Genomic DNA, 25,180 nt, shown 5'->3' with positions numbered 1-25,180 from the left:
CCTGAATTCATTAAATACGACTTTATTGACTTTCTTGATTGGCATGTGCTTATAATTTATCACTGGAATAAGACAGATTTCAAAAATAGAGCAATGAGTTAAGTAATCTATCTACAGGCAAAATGTAAAATAGCCATTAATATTCTTAAAAGGACAAGCAAAAGCTGTGGCACAATTTAGAATTCAGTTCTAGTTTCTAGAGTTATTTGAAAGACAGAAAAGAGGTCTTCTGAACCTGGAATCACTCTATTTGTGCAACAAAAAATATCTGTGTAAGCATTATTATCTTAAAAATCTATAAAAGGTAAGATAATAAATTTTTAGCTATTAATTTATCACTTTGTTCTGTTTTTTTTACTTGCTTATTAGGGAGGTATTAAAAGTTGTAGTTTAACAATGCAGCGTCAGATTTTAGTTTTGAAGAACATTTTCTATATTTTATAGCTCATTTAATTTTTATAGATGTACAAAATACATGAAAATATTAATGTATAAAATCTGATTAGTTTGGTTGTCTCTATATACCTGTAAAGTTATCTTCACTGCAGTGAGGATAATGACATTTCCATAACCCTCAAGTTTCTTTGTATTCTGTTGCAATTCACTGCCCTCTCCAGCCAACCACTGATCTGTTTTATCTCATTTGACACGAGTTTCCATTTTTCTTGAAATTTCTATAAGTAGAATCATTATGAAGTATGTACTGTTTTCTTGGGATGGGATGTGACTTCTTTCATTCCACATAATTGTTTTGAAATTCATCCACAATGTTGCATATATCCATAGCTAATTCCATTTTATTACCGAGTATTATTCCATTGCTTGGCTGTATACCACAATTTGTTTATTCCTTTTTATATTGTTGGATATTTTGATTGTCTCTAGTTTGGGGGGCTATTAAAACCAAAGTTGCTGTGAACTTTTGTGTGCAAATTATTGTATGGAAATATACCTTCATTTCTCTTGAGTAGATTCCTAGAAATGGAATAGCTGGGACATATGGTAGGTATTTAATTTTGTAAGAAACCACCAAACTGTTTTGCACGGTGCTTGTACTATTTTACATTTCCACCGGCAGTGCATAAGTAGTTCCTGGTTGTTCCACATCCTTGCCAACACTTGTCCTGTCAGTCTTCTTTTTAGCCATTTTAGTGAGTGTCTTACGAGACCTCATTTTCGTTGTGATTTGCTTAATAGTGGTAACTCATTTAAAAAGATAAGCCCTTATTAGTTCTAGAGCATTGTGAATGTTTTATGAATAAATTTATTCTTATTTGTAATGTGAATAACTATACATATATTAAAATGTTTCATAGTGAATTTTATTATTTTTATCTGCCAGTTTTGAACATTTTATGGCTTGTGATGTTAATAATCACATGGGTAAAAGGTTGAGACAATTATGTGGAGTTTTAAGTAAAGAGTTAAAATTATGGAAAAAATTTAGCCTTTATAAAAGTAGCTTTTGGTACCTAATACACGTGCATAAATTTAATAAATACTAGTTGATAAAATAGTCTTTTTTTTCTTTTTTTTAAGATTTTATTTATTTATTCATGACAGACGGGGGGGGGGGGGGGGCAGAGACACAAGCAGGCTCCATGCAGGGAACTGATGTGGGACTAGAGAGAGAGAGAGAGGCAGAGACACAAGCAGGTTCCATGCAGGGAGCCTAATGTGAGACTCGATCCTGGGTCTCCAGGATCATGCCCTGGGCTGAAGGCAGGTGCTAAACTGCTGAGCCACCGGGGCTACCCTAGTCTTTTTTTTCTTAACACGTTATTTTTAAAATAAAAAGTCTGTCTTCATCTTTGGTATTGTCTGTTTAGGGTTGTTATTCTCAGCCATGAGTATAGAAGCTTTTTTGTTCCCTTTTGAGTTTGTTCGTTGAGTAATTTAAGGTAATGCTTGAGAAATAAGGATTGGAGATCAGATGTTTGTAGAGCGAAGATTGTTTGAAATGATATTATCTTAGGTCCAATTGGAGAAGGTAGGAGCTAGACACTGTGTATCTTGTTTTACAAAAATTTTGTGGTTTTACGTTTAGGTATTCGATCAATTTAGGCCTTATTTTTGCATGGTGTGGCAAATATTTAGTTCAAACTTAAGCAGATGGATATCCAAATTTTCTAGTAGCATTTGTTGAAAAGACTGCTCTTTTCCATTGCATTACCTTGATTTCTGTGTGTCCTTTTGTAAACCTTATATTAACCTGTGTTGAGTGCTATAGCATATAGTAAGTCCTGAAATCAGATTGTGGCAGTCCTACAGAATTGGTTCTTTATAAAAATTATTTTGTCTATTTTAGCTCCTTTATCTTTTCATATAAATTATAAAAATAGGCTTGGTGATTTGTTCAAAAACTGTGGGGATATTGATAGAGATTATGCTGAATATATATAGCTGATTTGAACTAAGTATCTTAATACCCAATCTTTTAATTCATGAGCATGGTTTATATCTCTTACCTATTTAGCTTTTCCTAGATTTTTTAAATCAGAGTTTTGTTTTCAGAGAAAGATCCTGTAGTGCCCATTTGGTAAGATTTATATCTATTTAATGTTTTTTGGTGTTACTGTAAATGGTATTATTCTGATACATTTCAGCTTCCAGCTATAGCCAATACATAGAACTACAACTGACCTTGTATCTTGTGTCTTGGTTAAAATTCACTTATTAGTTGAAGCAACTTGTTGGTGAAATCTTTGGTATTTTCTAAGTAGACAATGTTATTCCTTCCATTTCCTTTCCTTGGGTTAATTGCACAATCTGGGACCCCTGGTGTTGTTTTGAACAGGAGTAGTGAGAGTAGACATCCCTATCCTGTTCACAGTTTTAGAAGGACATCTTTCAGTATAATAGCTGTGAGTGTTTGGTAGATGCCCTTCATCAGTTTGAGGAAGTTCTAGTATTCCGAGTGGGAAGAGTGCTTATAGTGATTGGATGTTGAATTCGTAGGTCTTTTCTGTATCTCTTGAGATGATTATACGGGTTTTTCTTGTTTAGTCTGTTAAAATGGTGATTAATACTAATTTTCAGATGTTAAACCAGACAGGTATTACTGGGATAATAAACCCTTCTTGGTTATAATGTATTCTTTTTATGTATTATTGATTGTTCTTAAGAGATACTAGTCAGAAAACTTCTTATAAATGTCCTTGTATTTGGTTTTGGTAATGTTGGCCTCAGCAAAACGAATTGGGAAGTGATATACTGGAACAGTGTTTTTTTTTTTTTTTTTTTTAGGATTTTATTTATTTATTCATAGACACAGAGAGAGAGAGGCAGAGGGAGAAGCAGGCGCCACGCAGGGAGTCCCATCCATGTGGGACTCGATCCCTGGGTCCCCAGGATCACACCCCAGGCTGCAGGCAGCACCAAACCACTGCGCCACCGGGGCTGTCCTGGAACAGGGTTTTTGAGAATAGGTACTATTCTGTTCTTAAGCGTGTGGTGAAATTTGCCAGTGAAGCCACCTAGGGCTTTTGGTTTCCATAATGAAAGTTGTTTTTTTTTTTTTTTTAAGATTTTATTTATTCATGAGAGACACAGAGAGAGAAAGAGAGAGAGAGAGAGAGGCAGAGACAAAAGCAGAGGGAGAAGCGGGCTCCATGCAGGGAGCCTGATGTGGTACTTGATCCTGGGACTCCAGAATCACGCCCCAGGCCAAAGGCAGGCACCAAACCGCTGAGCCACCCAGGGATCCCCCAGGTTTTTATTTTTTATTTGTTAAGATTTTATCCATTTATTTGAAAGAGAGTGAGAGAGCACAAGCAGAGGGAACGGCAGAGGGAGAAGCAGACTCCCCACTGAGCAAGGAACCTGATGCAGGGCTGGATCCCAGGACTCTGGGATCATGACCCAAACTGAAGGCAGACGCTTAACCAGCTGAGCCACCCAGGCTCCCCAATGGAAGGTTTTTAAACTTGGTCTGTTTTTTAATTTTTAGATTTCTTTTAATAGTTGTAGAGCTGTTCAGGTCACATACTTCTTGATTGTGCTTTGGCAGTTTGTGTCTCTTAGAGAATCTATTTTGCCAAGTGTTCTTTTTTTATTTTAATATTTGCAAGATGAATAGTGATGCCCTTCTCATTTCTAGTTTTTTAGTTTGTGTCTATCATTTTTTTTTCTTGGTTGCTGTAGCTCAGAGTTTCTCAAGCTTGTCAATGTTGATATTCTGATCAAGCAGTTGATTGTTGTGGGTATCTCTTTTATGCTATGAATTATAGAATGTTTAGTAGCTTTCCTAGCCTTTACCCACTAGATAGCAGTAGTATCTCCCTAGCTGTGACCATCAAAAATGTAATTATGACATAAACTCTCCCTGTGGAGTGGGGATATAATCACTAGCAGTGGAGAACCATTGGTCCAGCTCTAGAGCTTTTACATACTTTTTCTTTTTCTCACAGAACCAGCTTTTACTTTCAGTGACTTTTGCTCTTAGGTTTCTTTCTGTTGTTTTTCTTGTTTTAATTTTAATTTGTGTTTATTTTATGTTTCTTAAGATAAAAGCTTAAATCATTGATTTAAAATCTTTTCTAATATAAACATTTGATGACATAAATTTCTTAATCATTAGTTCAGCTGTATTCCACAGACTTTGATTTGTATTTGTTTTCTTTCAATTCAAAACATTTTTGAATTTCCTTGTGATTAGTTCTTTGTCCTGTGGTTTCTGTAGAAGTGTGTAGTTTTTTTTTTTTATTACATTTTTATTTTAATTCCAGTAGAGTTAACATACAGTATTATATTAGTTTCTGGTTTACAGTATAGTGATTCAACACTTTCAGACAACACCCAGTGCCCATCTCCAACAAGAGTGCTCTTTAATCCCCTTCTGCTTCTACCATCCTCCTGGTCACCTCCTTTTGGTAACTGTCAGTGTGATCTCTATAGTTAAGAGTCTGTTTTCTTGCTTTGTCTTTCTCTGTTATTTTTTCCCCTTTACTCATTTGTTTTGTTTCTAAAATTCCACACAACAGTAAAATCATAGGGTATTTATCTTTCTCTGACCGACTTACTTTGCTTAGCATAATACTTTCCACCTCCATCCATGTCAGTGCAAATGGCAAGATTTCATTCATTTTTGTGGCTGATTAGTACTCCTTTCTTTATATATTCCACATTTTCTTCCTCCATTCATCTATCGATAGATAACTACGATGCTTCCATAATTTGGCTAATGTAAGTAATGCTGCAATAAACACAAAAGTGCGTGTATCCCTTTGAATTAGTATTATTCTGGTTTTTTTACAGATACCCAGTAGTGTGATTACTGGATCATAGCAGAAGTGGGTAGTTTTAATTTCCACATACTTGTAGGCTTTTCAGGTATCTTTCTGTTACTGATTCTCTATTTCTGTTATGGTTGGAGAACATTCTTTGTATAATTTCAGTTATTTTAACTTTGTTAAGGTTGATTGATTGTTATTTAGGTCTGCTGTTCCTACTGCTATTTCTGTCTGCTTATTCTGTCAAACAGTATTGAAATCTCCAACTGACTCTAGATCTGTTCCTCCTTTTGTGTTTTCTGAAGGGCTGTTAGATGTCAGTATCCTTAAAACTAGCTCCTTCCCTTGGGCTCCTTTCTAGGCAACCCCCTCCAGTGGTAACTTCCTGACCTGTAGCAACCTACATTAGTTTTGTCTGGTTTTGTATTTCACATAAATGGGATCTTTTTGTGTATACTGTTGTTTTAGGCTTCTTTTTTTTTTTTTACCTGTAAGATTTTATTAATTTATTTTTTAAGTAATCTCTCCACCCAATTTGGGACTTGAATTCGCAACTCCAATATCCAGCCAGGCACCCCTAGGTTTTTTTTTATAAAACAAAATTTGTGAGACATATTGTTGGGTGTACTTATAGATCATTTATTTACATTGCTGTTTTGTGTTTCTAAAATGGTTTCTTTTAAAGTGAAATGTTGAAACCTAAAGACATACTGTACATCTGCCCGGGTTTATGGAATCTTACTCTCTTGTCATCTCCCCCCGCCCCCTACCACAGTAGAACATGTTAAATATGTAATTGGCACCTTTTCTTGGACTCTCTGAAATTTCTACTTTCTTTTCTATTCCTCCGAGTTAACTAGTTTCTTGAAATTGAGGGTCATCCTTACTGATAAACATTTGTTTGGGTGGGGAGGTGAGGGGCAGAGGAAGAGGGAAAGAGAGAATCTTTTTTTTTTTTTTTTTTTTTAAGGTTTTATTTATTTATTCATGAGAGAGACAGAGAGAGAGAGGCAAAGACACAGGCAGAGAGAGAAGCAGGTTCCTGCCGGGAGCCTGAGGCAGACCCGATTCTGGGACTCCAGGATCATGCCCTGAGGTGAAGGCAGAGGCTCAACCGCGAGCCACCCAGGCCACCCAGGCGTCCTGGAAAGAGAATCTTTTTTTTTTTTTTTTCTGGAAAGAGAATCTTAAGCAGGCTCCACGCCAGCCCAGTGTGATCCTAGATCTCAGGACCCTGAGGTCCTGACCTGAGCTGAAATCAAGAGGCAGACAATCTACTGAGCCACCCACGTGCCCCGTTACCCATAAAGATTTTATGCTTTTATTGCATATCTGCTCCTACAGAAGTGTCTGTGTATTTCCATGCACATGCATTTTATATATGGTATTTTCTTAGTTTTTAAGCTTGACACAAATGGTATTGTACTACATATGTTGGTATGTACATGTTCTTGTACATCCCTCATGCAGTGTAAGTTTTTGAGATTTACTTGTTTTGTCACATAGAAGTTTAATAGTATTATTGTGATAATATGTCGTATGATTACATTGTAGTTCATTTGATCATTATTCTACATAGGACATTTATCTTTCAAAACTTTTGACATTTTAAAATCGGCTCGGACATATATCTGAGCACTTGTCAGTGTTCCACTAGGATAGTTAGTGGTCCTTAGATATGAGCATTGGGAATGTTTGATTTTCATGACTGAAATGACAAGGCTAGCATTTTGAGTGTGCTTAGAATGAATAAAATCCAAATATATGTGTGAAAACATAGATAGCTAAATGTAAACATCATAGGTAGTTTGAATGGGTAGTGGTCTGTGAAGGTATACTGGGCATATATTAACCACTAGAAATCAAGTTTAACAATATAAATTTGAGGCCAAAGAAGAAGAAAGTAATAGGTATAAAAAGTTAGACTATATAATATATACTAATAAGTAACTGAGTTGATACAGTGATCATTAATATATACTATACACACACACAAAAAATATACCCTTGCATATACCTTACAGTATAAGTATAGCCTCGAAATTAAAATAGAAATAAAGAATTGACACAATTGTGATAAATTTATAGGTCTCTAGTCATGTGGGAGATTTTAACAAATGACTGTCAATAACAGAAACATCTCATGCTGTTGAATACCTATAGATAAGTACAATATTTGCATTCTACAGTTTAGAAGCATGAGCTAATTGATGCATATCTAGAACTCTGCACCCAGTACATAAACTTACAAAGCATGGATCTTTTTAAAAAATTGGCTTTAGGGGACACTTGGGTGGCTCAGCAGTTGGGCATCTGCCTTCGGCTCAGGGTGTGATCCTGGGATCCAGGATCGAGTCTCGCATCAGGATCCCTGCAAGGGGTCTGCTTCTCCCTCTACCTATGTCTTTGCTTCTCTCTCTCTCTCTCTCTCTCTCTCTCTCTAGGTCTCTCATGAATAAATAAATCTTTTAAAAAATTGACTTTATACTTGTTCACAGATAACCTTAAATTCTCTGAACATAATATAATTTGTATAATTAGAAATCAGAAGTAGACAGGTTATTTAAAATAGAAATCCTGTACATTGAAAATCCTACAAAAATGTACTTTGTGTTAAAGAGGACTTGGGATCCCTGGGTGGTGCAGCGGTTTGGCGCCTGCCTTTGGCCCAGGGCGCGATCCTGGAGACCCAGGATCGAATCCCACATCGGGCTCCCGGTGCATGGAGCCTGCTTCTCCCTCTGCCTGTGTCTCTGCCTCTCTCTCTCTCTCTCTGTGACTATCATAAATAAATAAAAATTAAAAAAAAATTAAAAAAAAAATAAAGAGGACTTAATTTTTACAAAATTAGAACAGGACAATATCAAGAATACTACAAAGCCAGAGTGGAAAAGCAGCTAAAGCCATACTTAAAAGTCCAGTAACACCCTTAGCTATCATTTATTTTCTGTGTATAGTTTACCCACGAGCCCATGACTAGGAAGCAATGAATCTGGTGTTTGAATTCAAGTCTCTTTCATTCAGCATCTTGCTCTTAGTTAAAATTCTGAATATAGTTTGTACATCTTCTCTGAAACTATTTTCTCCTATGATGTGTTCCTTGCTTATAATGTGTAGTTTGGGTCTTTGTGAAATTTCTCATGTGATACCTTTCAAAAGTCTTAATGATACTATCCAATATTCAGAGACAGTGAAGTGGTTTGTATTCATTTGAGTACAGGAACATTCTATAAGTAGCCATTAAAAACACAGTGTTTTGTTCTCTGTTTTAGATTGATTACCCTCATCACTAACAAGCTTGATGCTACATGTAACGTGTTGTCACAATCTTCATAGCTTTCTGTGGAGGTTTAGTTATTTCAGAATACTTTCTGTATTAATAACTGGGAAGAACAATTAGGTTATTAAGGAATCCTGTGAATCTGCAGGAAAGAGGGAATTCTGAATTAATAACTCTTAATTTGTCCTGTTTCTGTTTCAGTGGAGATTTAGGCTTACTGATAGTTTAATTACATGATTTTAGAGAGTTAAGGAAAGTGTAGCAATTTGATTCTGCAGTTTTCTTCAGCATGACAAAAGATGAAGCAAATATTTGTAAAGGAAGGAAGCAATACACTTTGTGTGATAAATCTGCATTTACCATCTGTGTAAAGTGAAAGTTGCAGTTTGCTGTTAGGAACCAAACTTCTGTGTGGAACCCATGTCTACTGTTTCAGACGTACCATTCCCATTCAATCCATATGTCTGGTCATTTTCAAAATGTCTCTGGACTGTCTACATATGAACTTATCTGAGGACACCTTTTCCATTCAGTAAGACCATGAATTGATGCCACTCATTTTGTCATTTTTTTTCATTTTGCCTTTTTTTTTTCTTTTTTTTGTTCGTGAAAAGGCTGTATTATTCCATCTCTCTTGTCCAATTTGTTGACTGAGGTGACCCAAAATACAGTTTTGGGATTACTTTTGAAGTATTATCTTTGTATTCCAAAGCAGGCCCTTCCGAAAATGATGATGTTGATGACAAACTCCCCCTTTCGAAGTCTTTACAAGGTATAATGTTTTCACTTCCGTTTTCCCACGTACTGTTGTGATGTGATGTTCTTTATATTGGACAGACTGTGTTTTAGTATTAATATCTGTACTGTTACTTTTCTAAATGGAAAAGGAAAAAGAAAATGTATTGGCCTTTTTTTTTTAAAACATAAATGAACTTCACAAGCAACAATTTTTCAAAACCAATTTTCCCTTTTGTGAATCTAGTAATGAATCTCGAAATGGGTACATGACACACTTTCATATTTAAGGTAAAGTACACATTTATACCTTATATCAGAATAGTCAGAAATAAGGTTTTTATTGTATAGTTAGTAATGTAAATATCGAGAAGGTCATGTTGATTCTTAGTTTTTAGAAAGATTTGTGAAATACCACTTGTAAATAAATCCCTAAGTTTATTAATTGAATACTTTTCTGGGAATTTTTGTATAGTGTGCCCTGACTTGAGGATCATAGGCTATGTGATGGCTTTTACTTCTGTCTATTCTGGCTTTGGTCAAGTAGGATCCATTTTTTTTTTTTTTTTTTTAAGTTTTTAGTTTTACTTTGACTATAAATGTAATTGCTTATTTCAGATTTAAAAAAGAACAGAAAGGACACAGCATCTTTGTTGACAGACACTTGTGTAATATTAGGGTGGAACAGCGTGCTTAACTTGTTATCCTTTACCCACCCTTCCTTTGTTAAATACTATTCTCTGCTCCATTATCTCTCATTCCTTTGACCTCATCTTTGTTTTCTTTGACTTTACAGTCAAAGAAGCCAGTGCTCCATGAATTCGGATTTTAACATTAAAGGCTGGGGGTGGGGCACTATGTGTTGAGAAAGTATACTTTAAGAGTTAATTAAAGAATAATTCATGTCTCTAGATTTATAGATTTACCTAGTGTTTTGAGCTCAGGTGAGTTTTTATAATATGGAGTTATTGGAAGAGAATCCCAAGATAATCATGGCATCATAAAACTAGACCTTTAAAAACCAAAAGTATTTGACCTTAGTATGGCATTTAAGTTAAAAGGTACTAGACACTGAATGGCAGTTTTTGAAACTGTAATCGATGCTCTTTAAAGATCAAAATAAATACTTATATTTAAACCTATGTCTAGGGGTCACATGTTTAGTATAGCTTCTGAGTTCAGTTGTTAGTGGATGACAAAATGGATTGCATTTTACTTCCCCTATCTGATTTATTCTTACTCCTATGTAATATAGTTTATTGATACCTGAAGGCAGTGATTTTCAGCTTTTTCCATGCTAGTAGCTCAGACATTTAAGGACAGAGGATGATATTCTGGGGCAGTTTGGGCAATTAATCCTAAGTGGCTCTCTAATGTTGTAGATTACTTCTTTCCTATTTATGAGTAAAACTTCTGCACTAGTAGGATGAGCCTGTTTACCTTGTGACTGCCTAACCTGATACATTGCTTTATGTTCCAGTTTTTAGAAGCAGGCAGATTATATTACCTGAATTAAAATGCTTTTGAGACTAAAGGTAGTATCTTAAATTTTAACTTACGAGTTTCCTTTTAGTACAACTTTGATTAAATAATGGGGATTGCGTTTCCATAGCTTCCGCCATTGTAAAAATGGAAAGCAGGAAACATTTCACAGCAAAACCTGAACTTGTTTGTGTAGACTTTAATAGAGTCTGTGAGCAAAGATAGAATTTACTCTGATTTGTGTTTTTGTGTGTGCGTCATTGACAGATGAGCATGGTACCTTGAACCATAATTGTTCTGTATCTCAAATTCCAACATCTATCAGTAATTATATTGTATAGTAACAGTAATAATATTAAATCCCCAAACCTACTTAGGTTTCTTTATCTGTTTACATTTTAAAATAATTTCTTGTGCTTTCAAATAGAAGTTTTATGTGTTTTTCTGAATTAGATCGCATTGTTGGAATTAACTGCAGAGGAGTTAATCAGTTTGTATATGTTGTATGGTTAAGTGTTAAATTATTTGCACTGTTGCCTAGTTTCTCTTCTTTCAATGTAAGTTTTTACTGGTTTAGTATATGTGGTTTATTTTCTCTTTAGGGAGCCATCATTCTTCAGAAGGCAATGAAGGAACAGAAATGGAAGTACCAGCAGAAGGTTAGAAATAAAGGGATTTTAAATTTGCAGTAATCATATTATGTTTGTTCTCTATTATAGAGAATATTGCCCTTCAAACACCTTATTTGAAACTAAAAAGTTGATTGTTTTGGTATGCCTTCTTAGCCAACAGGTTTATTTTTTTAGTCCTAAGGTGTAATATACATATATAACTGTATTGAGTAATAAAGCATATGGGGATGAAAACAGAAGTGGTAAGTAAAACTCTTCATGATGCAAAATGCTGCCCTTTTTTCCTGATCATCTTGTGCCATATTGCAGATCTCTCAAAGATTGGCTTCAATATTTTAGACCGAAAAAAATGACTGGTTTCTGTTCATATTTCATTCTTAAAAATATTATGTAACGGTACCTTTTTTTTTTTTTTTTTCAAAGTAGTGTTTCCACGTAAGATTAATAAAGGAGGGATTTTCTCTCTGTTTATTTTTATACCCTTTGGAACTCCTTTCTCTGTTTCTCAGCCAATCCTCCTTCAATTGTGGCGTCAAGGAAATATTTAACTGTGGTATGGCTCCTTAAATTCTCCAGATCCTAAGTGAAACTATTACTGAGCCAAATGGCTTCCTATTTCTCAGCAGTTTACATAATTCCAGAAGAATTCTTGTAGATTTTTCCCAAGGAAAATGACTGGTGTAAGGTACCCGAATCTTGTTTTAGAATTTTGATTTCTCTCAAAAACTGGTCATGTTGTGCCTACCCCACCACCACCCCTGCCCAAATAGAAAAGGAGTCTTTTCGAGAATATTTTTATTCCTTATATTTGCTTTTTTATTTAACTTTTAAAAATCATTAATTTGATTTCTACCCTCTTTTGAGGATAGGGAGGTCTTAAGGTCCCTGAAATGTCGGCTAAGTTTTCCAAATTCGATTTTAGAATTTGGTTTCTAACTGAAGTACATATCTTGCAAAAATATCAAGATGCTCATTTTCAACAATATTTTACATTTCTTTTTGAGATCTTTTTATAGAAAATTGTGTGGATTATTATTATTTTTTTAATGTTTTACTGTCAGGAGGTAATTAGATGGTTTCCTCTGTAACATTTGTTTTAGATAGGTGGTCTATGTGCAACAGTGAGCTACCTGTGTGCAGGCCACACCTGGCACAGGGCTTCTTCAGGCAGTCTGCATTGCTCCATAGTCCACATTCTAGGCTTTGAAATACTTGATGTTTGAGATTTTTATTGTCCCATTTCAGTATGAACAGAGTTGAGTTGGACCTGGGTTCTGGTCTTTATTCTTTTACTAACAAGTGAACATAATCTTTGGCAAATCAATTAATCTCTCAACCTTTGCAAAATGAAAAGAGAGTTGACAAGGATACTCTCTAGCTGAGCTTTCTAGCACTAACATTCTCATGTACATTTGTTTTGTGTAGTAGTACAAAAAGAAACAAAAGATCTTATGTTTTATGAGTCTGCTGCATATCATGTTAGGGGATTGAGTCCTCTCTGCTTCTGTCCCAGCCATTATCTTGATATGAAGGTCCCCAGATCAAAAAATGGATTGTGGTTTTATTTAATGCTGTAAACCACTCCTAGGATCTCTGAAAGGAGAGGGGAAATAGTAAACAAGAGAGAAAGCCTCGAGTCTGTCCTAGCATTTTCTAGTTTCAGCAGGAAAACAATAGTGACGGCATTATAATCTCCTTCCTGTAAACTCGGAGGTTTTTGAGTCCGTTAATGTTTACTGCAAGTAGCTTGGTATTATCAAGTAGTTGTCCAGAGGTTTTCTTTCTGTTCTCCCTCATCTCTGTTTGCCATGAAAAGGGTCAGATGTTCTAACCTAACAACTATGAGCTGAATTCAAATGCCAGTAACAATTTTCTCGTAGGCTGCTTTTGGAGTAACAGTGAATCAGTGAAATGTTGGAACTTACAGAAAGTGCTGTATAACGAATGTCATTTTAGAATTTTATTTTTTTCAAGATTCTACTCAGCATGTCCCTTCAGAAACAAGTGAGGACCCCGAAGTTGAGGTGACTATCGAAGGTTAGTTCCCGGAAGCCTGGATTCCAAAAGTGGACTTCTGGTCATAAAACCCTTTGTCACATTCACATTGCCGAGTATACATTCCATTCATTCTTAACGGAAACTTGTGAGAAGAACTGATGCATATATGTGTATGTGTGACCAAGGCAGCCCGCTTCCCAGCAACGCAGCCAGTGCTTTGGGACCTCTAGACAACCAGGCAGGGTGTGAGCACAGGCAGCGGCCCACAAGTCGACCGAGCTGTCCTTCACTGTCACTGGGAATCGAAAGTAAACACATGAAAACAATGACCAAACATGATGCTCACAAAAACAGTTTAGAACCTGTGCTTGGGTTGCAACAGAAGAGAGCTAATTTGTACCTCCATGAATTGGAAGGGAAAGTGTGGAGAGTTCTTTCCTCATTCTTCACATTTGCCCCTAGAACACTATTAAAGGCTGATGCAGAATCTGTCTTTAAAAATGATTATTGAAGCAGTAGCGATGAATAGATGCTCAAGTAACATCTTTAGTGACAGTGGCTTCAAACCTAGTTTGTCTTCCAAGGTACTGCATGAATGCAGATAGCCCAGGATTATGAATAAATTAAGCTAATAGAAAATTATTAATAGTATCACTTCTCATGTTTAATAATTCCTAGATGCATGTTGATATTTTTCCTTTTCAATTAATGGCTTATGCTACTCCTCTAAAATGCCCCCCCATCTCTCCTCCCTTCCCCTCCACTAGTAGTACTTTCTTAGAGTAAAATGTTGAAACATTATAATAAATTGTACTATGTAAAGTTTTGTTTACCAATCCTGCTCTGTTCTAAAATCCCTAAACTCAGGTAGATACCAGTTTATTGTGTATAAATACACATGTATGTATATATTTAGTTTTGCAAAAATATATAGATATTTTCAGCATACGTTATAATGATCATTTAAAATACACATATATCACATTTCCATAGAATTCCCCCCTTCAACCACACATCTTAGTGATTCAGGGTTTTGAGGTTTGTTTTGTTTTTTGTTTTTTCCTGCAGCCTAACCTTTTTTAATTTGATCTCTCTCTCTCTTTTTATAACCTGTCTCCTTTGTTATTTGGTTATTTATCATGTTTTGCTGTTTCATACTACTCAAAATGTTTGTCTTCATTGCTTCTGAAATATGTTGATGATTCTCATGGGAATTTGTTTCATACTTCATGTCTTAATAGCTCAGTATCACACACACATTTCTTGAATCATTAATATAATTTCACTAACCTAAAAGCAATTTCGAATTGTTTGTAGTCAGCATTATATACTTGAATTTAACTGCTTTTTAGTTAGAAGCCTCATTAATTATGAGAGAAGAACTTTTTAAAAGTATGTAAATATTATATACACTCAGAACTTTGTCCTTTCTGCAGAGATAGGAAAAATAGACGATTAATAAAATTATTAGAATAAAACTTTTTTATGACAGGGTGAGAAGGGGCAGAGGGAGAGAGAGAAAATCTTAAGCAGGCTTCTCTACTCAGCGCGAGCCTGATCTTGACCCTGAGATCATGACCTGAGCTGGAACCAAGAGGGACACTTGACCCCATTGATCCACCCAGGTGCCCCTAGAATGAAACTTTTAAGTAGGACTAGTAACCTAGTAGATTTAGGAATACTTAAAGCAGGTAAAAACTTAAAATTGGTTGGAAAATAATTACTTGACATTTATAGCACAAGACCTTTAAAGATAATCATGAAATGAATGGATCTTGAGCCTGAAGTGTCAGTCTTTTCAGTTTTAACTCTTTGAAGGGGAATGATAAATCCTGTCTCTCTGAATTTGAGACAGTGCCAGAAGTTTGCTTTACCCATTCTAATTTATCCACAAGTAGTAGAATTTCTTTATGGTCAGAAGACCAGTGAAATGCCAGGTTTTTGCAAAGTAATTGCCTTTCAGGCTGTCATCCTCCACAGCATATACTTTCACACACATGGTCAATATCAACCTTAATTTAAATTGATGATTTTTAATCATTATATGACTAGTTAAGATACTGATAGAAAAAGAAAATGTGGTAAAACCTCCTAATACAAAAAATATACAAGCATTGAACAAGAGGGATGGTTTTTTGTTTGGTTTTGTTTTAAGACAGTGACTTATAAAAAGATTCCTACTATAAGAAGTTTTGAGGTTGAAAAATCCCTGTGTTTCATGAATGAAGTACATTTAAAAGGAAAATTATCTCTAGAGAATGATACCAGTTTTGTTTAAGAAAATGCTGGGCTTAAAAGAAGATACATGAAGGTAATCCTACTTGCTTGGGATGACTTTTATTTTTGTATCTTTCTGTATTTCCCAAATAGTTTATAGAAAAGAAAAACAAAAAAACTTGTCATCAAGTAAGTTTGTTAGACTTTTCCACAGCACTTTATTGTTGATCTCTGCATTTGAAATCATATAGAGCTGCAAAGAGGTTAATTTGGCATCACTGAAGACACATTATCTAGGATCGTAGTCCTTACCATTGCTGGTGGTGTGCTCGGAGTTGTGCTCTTCCATCTGTGGTGATGCATTTGTCCTTGGAGCCATTGGTATACATTCCCCTTGTATGTGACTTAGGTTTGGAAAATGGCCTTTGGAATAAGAGGCTTGCCTTAATTTAGTAAACATCATGCCTGCATTTGGAAGTAAAATTGGATTGCTGATAGGTCTTTAATACATGCATAGGGAATCTTACTTATTTATTTAAGATTTTATTTATTTATTCATGAGAGAGACAGAGAGAGAGGCAGAGACATAGGCAGAGAGAGAAGGAGGGTCCTCACAGGGATCCCAATGTGGAACTCCATCCCGGACCCGGGGAATCACGCCCTGAGCCAAAGGCAGACACTCAACTGCAGAGCCACCCAGGCATCCCAAGGGAATCTTATTTAGAACCGTTTGCTCTCGCTGTCATGGGCAAGGTAATACAGGAGTGTTTTGTGCTTCAGAAGAGGCTCCCATCATGCACGCTTCTCTGTTAGGGCACTGGTTCCCAAACCTGAGCCTCTCACACATGTCCGTTGTGCTGTGGCAAAACCTCCTGTTCATTTCTTCACTCAAGGTTTTCCTTTAAGTTGATTGTAAGGAGACTCATTTAGAAACAAATCCTTCATTTTCTGAAGTAAAGCTGTGTTTGAAATATTAATTTTCTTTCTCCCTGTCCATGGAAACATACACAAATACTTCAACACAGCAGTGCAGTTCTACATGTAGCAGGCACATGGACTGTTACTGGAGAACACTGTGTTAGAGCTTCAATAGCTGGATGACTTGTCATCCTCCATTGGAATCCTTTTTTTGTGACACTCATGAGTAGGATTTTCATAAATATTTGGCTGCTGCTTATAATTAAGGACTACGCTATGCAAGTATTCATTTAATCATTGTGCAAATAACCAGCACCTCGTATGTGCCTGGGATTGCACATGGTGATTAGGATTTAGGAAGGAACAGGATAGGCAAGTCTACTAGAGGTATTTGATCAAGAGGAGCAACAGTTCTGTTCTTCCCTTTGAGGAAACAAGGCTGCTTTGTGAAAGACTGAGTAGACTGGAGCAGAGCAGGAACACCGGCCTTAGAAGCTGTTGTGTTCGGCTACCCAGGGCCAGAGGCCAGATGTTTTAGAGCAGGATGGAGGCATTGGAGATAAAAGTAGGTGAATTGTGAGTCTGTTCTGAAAATAGAGCCAGTAGGCTTTGCTGTTCGTCACTGTTTAATTATTGTGCTTATCTTGGAAACATTATCAGCATGTTCATAGGATCTGGATGGTTAAGTACGTTATAGTATTTGAAATTTTTTGTGTTTAGAATTATATAGCTGCTTAAGAATCATATAATGAGTTTCCTTTTTTAAATTTTTTTTTATATAATGAGTTTCCTATTGTTTCTGTAAAAATTAGAGTATTAAAGGAGTTGGGACCTAGATCCATGGATGAAAACTGCCATCCATTAATTTTAAAATGCGTAGGGTAATTCATGACTCTGCATAATTTCAAGAGGAATATGGTATCTAGTTTATTAGTTTGATCTTTAAAAAATAGATGTCAGATTGTATGGTGGAAGCATCACCATTGGATTGTGTTGCAAATAAAAGTAGCAGAAGATTTGTTTCATATTTCATTAATGCATTCAGCGTTAAGGATGCCATAATAAATTTAAGCTCTGAAGTCTGTGCTGTCCTGTAGGTATATTTGTAAATATGTTGCAGAAAGGGGAATGGGCTTTTCTAAATACACATTTTGAGTTAGGGACAGTAGTTGCCTTTTTTTTTCAAGATGTGGTAGGTGCTTGTGTTAGTACTGGCAGCGTAATACTTCTCTATTCCCGCATAACAACTTCTGCACATTAAAATATTTTGAAATTTATCTTACCAGCTTTCAACATTGATGGTGTAAACATTTTTAGTTTGGGGTTGAATTTGAAGCCTCCTGAAATACGCATCTTTTAACACAGAAGTGGGTTGTTTCTAACGTGGAAATGCCACGATAATTAGAATGACTGTTCTGTCTGCCGGACTTGATTGCCAGAAGAGGCAAATGCTTAGGGCTTTATTTGATATTTTTGCTACAGAGAAGTAAGTAATTTTTATCCTTTGTGGAAAGGATTTTGAAGTCAAAATAACATTTGCTCGTACTTTCTCAAAAGAAATTAGTTTTTTGCAGAAAAAAGTGGAAAAGGCTATGGAAGATATGGTCAGGCTCGTAGCTGTTACTTTGATTTCATTCCACGTTTCATGGGATTTAAAACGTCCAAAGATTGATTAGTAAATATATGAAATGGCTTAGTCTTTTACTAGAATGTGTGGTGTAATTTTTTTTTTTACCACAAGTAATTAAATTTATCTCTTTGTATTTGTTCACATTTATAGATTAAACATACTTGTCGCTGGAGAGAAATGGGATACCACTCTTTAATATATTATGGTCTGTTCAATTGCTTGTCTTATTTGAAAACACTCTCCTAGATTTGTCTTTGTTCTTTATTTCTGTTTATAGTTAATGAGGTTACTTTTATAAAATTGGTGTATCCTATTAAATCCCTTATGTTGTAAAATAAAGCTGGACTGATCAAAGAGGTCTTGACACTAAAGAAAAGCTGTTTTGCCCTTGCCCCTGGGCCTCAGTTTCAAAGAGCATATAGTGGAGATTAATATAATAGATTGCTGGGATTCTTCATTACCACCCTCCAGCTCTCTTGTCGTCTTAATTTTATACTTTTAGTTTTCATTGTATGTAATTCAGTTAACAATCAGTTTAAATGATGACCTATAGAAGTAGGCTACATTTACCCTACAGAGAAAGTATTTTTGCTTTTAATGTCATTGCTTAATGTTTGTAAAGAAACGTTAACATCAAGAGTTTAAAATGCTTTGACATGGGGGCACCTGACTGGCTGAGCCAGCAGAACATGCCACTCTTGATCTCAGAGTCATGAGTTCGAGCCCCACGTTGAGGGTAGAGATTACTTAAGATAAAACAAAGAGGTTTGACCCTATTCATAGGTGAACCGAGTGTCTTTCATTTTACTTTATGCAAACTAGCATGAAAATACTCGTCTGCTTCTAAAAATCTGGAAGTTGAAAAAAATGGGGTTGGTTTTTGTTTTTTTTTTTTCTAGTACATTTTCAGAATCGAAGGGCAAACATATTAATGACACTTCTTATGTTTTCCCAAATGTGTCTTTTCAGATTGAATATAATTACTCGATAATCTTTATAGTCTTTTGACCATTTTTATAGTCATTTGACCACTAATCCTTGTAGTATTTTAATAAGCCCAGATGACATGATCGAGTTTTATTTTACTAGTTTGTAATTTTAAAATCTTCTACAATAGATTTCTTTTTTTCTGGATTTGAAGAAGTGTTTCTACAGTGGCTGTCAATACATAAAAGAGTATTTTAAGTTGTTTATATGATAACATTTCCCACTATCCCCTAAATGTGGCATTTTGGTCTTTTCCAGCTCATAAATGGGTCCTGATGTGACTTAATCTGGTATTGGTGACATTGGTGACTTTTTCTCCTATTGGTTGGAATAATCACCAAATGATTTCAGGTTACTAGAGTATCTCTTGGTGTTTGAGGAAGAACCAGGATTACAGTGTCTGATTGTGTTCTATGATGCCGGGAGAGGAATGACATACACGTCTTTTAAGCTTCGGTCAGATTTTCCCTTGATTAACGTACAAAATACATAGAAGTTATGTATGGTTGTTCTAGGCAATGTTGTGTATTTGCTGAATTGGAATTTCTTGTTCTCTCTTTGAGAGTACCATGTTAGTGTGCTGGTAAGAGTCACACTCAGAGTCTGATCTCAGCTGCACTGCTGAGTGGTGTGTCATGGTTAAGTCACAGAACACTTGCTAAGCCGATTTCTTGAGTTGTGAGAGGAAAGTGAAAATTATTTAGAAGAGTGACCTGTAGTACTTGAATGGCATCTTTTTGAGATTGTCTTTAATACAGTGATTATTTCTTCCCCATTCCCAGATTGAATTTCAAGTAGAGATTTTGTAAAGTGGTAGTTTTAGTAATGTATGGATGATGTTTGAGCAGAAATCAGTATTGTACCACATGACATTTTCAGGGTTCTAGCAAAAGATGGCATTGGTAGCTTTTCTTATTTTATCCAGATGTCCTTAATTCTAGCATTAGATGCAGTTTCCTAGCAGAGTCACACTGCAGACATATCCACTAAGACAGTATCATGAACTCGGGCTACCAATGTCTTAAGTCGTCTACATTCTGTACTTAAATATCTGCTTGCCCACTTCTACTAGGTTTTGTGTTGACTCAGCGTTATCTGTTTCACAAATAATGTAGCATTATTTCATTAATTCTGTAAGTTCTGTGTTTGTTAAAAGTGTTCGACATACAGTTACCCACCCTCCCTTGTTTGTGCATGCTTGGATCTTGTATGAGCTGAAATAGTTTTCTCTTCAAGCTATGTTTCCTCCCCCTTTTCTTACATATTTGTAGAACTGTAGTTACCTGTCTCCATTAAAACCTTTTTCTTGAAAAGACTCTAAAGAGATTGTAATCTCAAGAATTGAGAGGAGTTAGGGGAGAAGGGAAATCTATGAGGATGTGGTTCCAGTTAAGCAAAGTCAAGATGATGAAGTAAGGTAGAGAGATGAGGACTGTCTACCTGAGCACTGCCTCCCAGAGCAGGAAAGCTGAAGGGGTTACTGGGAGGGACTAGGCACAGATGCCCGCAGGGAGGTGCTGACTGCCTCTGCCCACGGGGGTGAAGACTCCCACCTCTGTCTTTGAATATTGAGGATTGAACAGCGGTAGCTGGGACTATGTCATACTGTTCCTCCAGTGATGACCATTTTCTTTTTCAAGATGATGATTATTCTCCACCTACCAAGAGACCAAAGAGCAGCGAGCCGCCCCAGCCAGCGGTCTCGGAGCCTGCCAATGCTGGGAAGCGGAAAGTGAGGGAGTTCAACTTCGGTACGTTCAAGATCAGACGTGGGCAGGCGCCTTTCCTCTCTGTCCTTCCAGTGATTTCTTGTAGAACTTTGAGCCATTCTGGTGAGCGTGGAGGGAATGAGCTGCTTTAAAAATACATTACTACCTTAGATTAGCACAGTTGGAAGCAAGCTTACAGACACTGCTGAAGCAAGGTTTGGGGCCGAGCATGAGGCACAGCATCTTCTGATGTTAAGTACAGTTAATAGACTTTGAGTCAGGGTTTTGACGACTTAGTAATTAAGTCGTTTTTCTTCACTTTAAAACCTCATTTGCTTATTTAAAATCTATTTTACGCATTGATTTTTCTTGTACTGTGTAACTGCCAGCAGCTAATCTAAACAAGCCCCAGCGGATGATGTATCTTTTTTAAGGGACTAAATATCAGTGGAGCAAATTATATTTGCAATCCATATTTTGAATAGTTAGAACATTTCACTTGTGTACTTTTTTTTTTTTTAAGATTCTATTTATTCATGAGAGACACAGAGAGAGAGGCAGAGACACAGGCAGAGGGAGAAGCAGGCTCCATGCAAGGAGCCCAACTCAGGACCCAATCCCGGGACTCCAGGACCACGCCCTGGGGCCGAAGGCAGGCGCTAAATCGCGGAGCCACCCAGGGATCCCCACTTGTGTACTTTTTAAGTAGCTTTTTAAGTATTTTAATTTGTCATAGTCATAAATGTTGGATATAAATTGATTTTTATATGGATAGTAGTAAGTTTGCAGCTATTTATATTCCTTAGCACTCTCTTGAAGGGTGCAACTGTGTTTAAATACTTATTTCGACAGAACATAGGCATGCTTTAGAAAGTTTTCAGAATGACCTTAGACACCTCCTCTTTTTTGCCTCCACTTAATACTGTTTAATTGGACTGGTCTTTTTTGACCTTTTTAGAAATTATCAGGCTAAAAAGAGGTACTCGGTTTATTTTGAAAATAAACTTTGTTTTTCTTGAAGGTTTTTTTATTTATTTAAGTAATCTCTGCACCTCATGTGGGGCTTGAACTCAATGGCCCCAAGATCAAGAGTTGCACATTCTTTTGACTGAGCCAGCTGGGTGCCCCTTGAAAATAAACTTTCAAAAACATCTCTTATAACCTCTCACTGGACCAATCCTAAGAAGCACAAAAAAGAGAATAGTTCTTCAGAAAGCAGTAAAATTATATAGATGGAGTTGCATTATTAAAAATTAGGATGGGTGCACTAGCTGACTCAGTAAGTGGAAGACTGTTGGTCTTGGTTGGGATCATGAGTTCAAGTCCCATGTTGTACATAGAGATTACTTAATATAAAAAAATAGGATATATTATGTAGAAAATAAGTTATTAGATGTTGGATCATTGTAATATAATAGTGTGTCCAAACGGGGATTTATTATTTAGATGTAACTTGAAATCTCAATTTTTCAGAGAAATGGAATGCTCGAATTACTGATCTACGGAAACAAGTGGAAGAGTTGTTTGAAAGAAAATATGGTGAGTCTAAACTCAGGTATTCTTTTTATTTTATTTTAAGATTTTATTTATTTGACAGAGCACAAGCAGGGGGAATTGGCAGGCAGGACGGAGAGGGAGAAGCAGACTCCCCACTGAGCAGGGAGCCCTATGAGGGGCTCCATCCCAGGACCCTGGGATCATGACCTGAGCCAAAGGCAGACACTTAACTGACTGAGCCACCCAGGCACCCCTAAACTAAGAAATTCTTATAATAGTTTGTTGATAAGCCTTTTAACAATGAGGTTATATATCATCCAATGTAAGAAAGTCCACTTCTCTCAGTGAAGTGTGCCTTGCTTGTATATGGTTCCCTTAGAAGGTCATGGGGAGTATCTGTCCAAATATTAGAAACCCTATCTCCTAGATTACTTTGATGGTTTGGGAAAGTTTTCTTTCTGTGATTACCAGGAAGCATTTCTCTTAACACTTCAACATGAGCCTTTGGGAGTTTATTTACATATTTGTTGCAAAAGTCCCAGATCTTGGAGGTTGAATTGAAGTTGAGATTCTTTAGTAATAGTCTTACTTCATCTGCTATGTTAAGTCTGGTATTCATCTAGTGTCCCAGTTTTTGATGATTGATACATAATTGGTTAAGTTAGATCTCAAATTCTCTTCTCCTTTCCTTTCATTATTCTATCCTACATTTGTCTTTAGATAGTGATCAAGGAAACAAGCACCGTGTTACCACCAGTTGGTATATATTAAATGCTCACCTAAAAATAGCAACCATCATTGAACTGTGTTTTTATTTGGAGGATTCTTTACTTTGTACTAGACTGACAGTCTATAAAATGGGCTGATTCACTGAATTTTCACTTGAAAATCCTATATTTAGCGTGTTCTCCTGTATCACTGAGTTTCTCTGGGTTACGCTCTTGAATGATAAACTACACGGGTATTATTTACTTTGATAAACTTCAAATATGACAGCCACCCCGTCTGTGGAGATTCAGAATGAGAGCAAATTCAGTAACAAATTCATTTAACTTTCCCCTAATGCTTTCAGTTATTTCCTTAAGATTCTCTTAGTAGCCTTCCCTCTCCAGTAGCCAGAGCAGTTTGCCTGTGATTTTAATTGGTCCACTTCAAAGCAGAAACTCCCAGAACCTGTTCTACATTAAGCAGTGTCCCATGCTGGTAAGGTTACAGGCCCTGGGGACAGAATGCTCGGCCATTTCTCTTCATTCCTCTCTGAGCCTTTCTTGGGAAAGGATCAGCAGAGCTGAGGATGTGTTACGAAGATTTGATAAGATAGCATAGTGTCTGTAAATTACTTCCTGTAATAGGTTGTATGTAATTAGCAAGTGCTTTTTGTTTACACATTTGTTATTATATACTTACTGTAGTACTGTTTGCAGTAAAAATAATTACTCTTAGACAGTTTTAGAAATCTCAGTGCTTCTCATAAAGAGAAATTCTGTTTTTGCTTGGTGATTTACTTCATTATTTTGCATGTAAGAAAATAATGTTTTCCTAGCATGATGAGATTATAAGAACATTATTCACATTTTACAAATTGAAACAATAGTGATAGCCTTAGGGGAAGATGCTTTCTTTGTTATGTGAATAGGATTTTCAGATGCAGTACATCAACAAAGGATGTTAAATGTAACTCAGCAGTAATGCGAACTGCGGTCCACTTGAAACTTCAGTACAGGTATTAACATTTAGCAAACAGACTTCTACATAGAATACTAGTGAAAAAGGATGGCTGTTTTGATGAGGTGGGATTCCTGTGGAACAAGGAGGAGGCAGCAAGGGGGGGGCCTTTTTGGCCAGGTCAGTAGCTCATTGGCTGTTCTTGCTGTACACCCCCTAGAAAGCTTTTTCCGTAACTGCTATGCTCATCGAGTGAAGTAAAAGCCTTTGAGAGGAGTGATATGTGTCTGCTCTGCAGTCCTAAAATACTTGGCATTGATTGACTCAGTATCAAAATATTTAAATGAAATTTTTAATACAATCTATAAATGTGTCTCTGTTGTAGATGAGCTTAACTCATGCTTTTTAAAACCTTTTTATTAAATTTTCCAAACAAAACTAAAAGTAAGTGATACAGAGACCCTCTAAGTATCCATCACCCAAATTCAACAACCTTTAACATTATGAGAGTTTCCTTCTTGTCCTCTCTCTCCTGTCCCATCTCTTTTTGATGCAAACTTACTTTAAAATTACAATATCCTGGGATGCCTGGGTGGCTCAGCAGTTGAGTGTCTGCCTTCAGCTCAGGGCATGATCCCGGGTCCAAGGATCCAGTCCCACTCCCTGCAAGGAGTCTGCTTCTCTCTCTGCCTCCCTCTCTGTGTCTCTTATGAATAAATAAATAAAATCATAAAAAACAAACAAACAAAACTGCAGTGTCCCAGACACCTTGTCATTTCAGCTCTACATTTCAAAATGGGGAGTTGGGTGCCTGGCTGGCTCAGTCTGTAGAGCATGCCGCTCTTGATACACCCAGGGTCATGAGTTTAGTCCCCTTGTTGGGCATAAAGCTTACTTTGAAAACAAACCATGCAAAATCAGGAGTTAGGTGAGGGGAAAGAATTGTCTTAATCTCAGTTCCATTATCACAAACATTACATATGATATTCAGCTATAACCTGTTGTTTGGAGAATCTGACCCTTTCTAGTTTGTTTGATAAAATCACTAAGGTCTTCTCATTATATTTGATTCTCCATGTTTTTGACCTTTCGCAGCTGCTGCATTATTTTACCTTTGGACAAGCATATCTTAGCAGAATCTTTACAGTTCAGAAAAAAAATCTTTTACTTTAATTACTTTATCTAAAAAAAAATCCTTT

The 25,180-nt window shown here is 36.3% G+C and overlaps 1 protein-coding gene across 13 annotated transcripts in view; it reads left to right on the top strand.

The window, feature by feature from the left end:
* Positions 1-25,180, top strand: part of GTF2I (general transcription factor IIi) — a 114,313-nt gene that overhangs the window by 51,162 nt on the left and 37,971 nt on the right. For 2 of the 13 annotated variants that reach the window (XM_038539055.1, XM_038539057.1), the window contains exons 10-14: positions 9,227-9,283; positions 11,331-11,387; positions 13,335-13,397; positions 20,751-20,861; positions 22,293-22,358. In XM_038539055.1, coding sequence (XP_038394983.1) covers positions 9,227-9,283; positions 11,331-11,387; positions 13,335-13,397; positions 20,751-20,861; positions 22,293-22,358 — 354 coding nt within the window. Of the gene's footprint in view, positions 1-9,223; positions 9,284-11,330; positions 11,393-13,334; positions 13,398-20,750; positions 20,862-22,292; positions 22,359-25,180 lie in introns of those variants that run through there. The other 11 variants (XM_038539056.1, XM_038539054.1, XM_038539058.1 and 8 more) reach the window with 6 other exon arrangements.

Source organism: Canis lupus, chromosome 6, assembly GCF_011100685.1.
Source record: "Canis lupus familiaris isolate Mischka breed German Shepherd chromosome 6, alternate assembly UU_Cfam_GSD_1.0, whole genome shotgun sequence".
Taxonomy (NCBI): domain Eukaryota; kingdom Metazoa; phylum Chordata; class Mammalia; order Carnivora; family Canidae; genus Canis; species Canis lupus.
The sequence above is the reverse complement of the archived record's forward strand: the minus strand, read 5'-3'. Positions and strand labels throughout refer to the sequence as shown.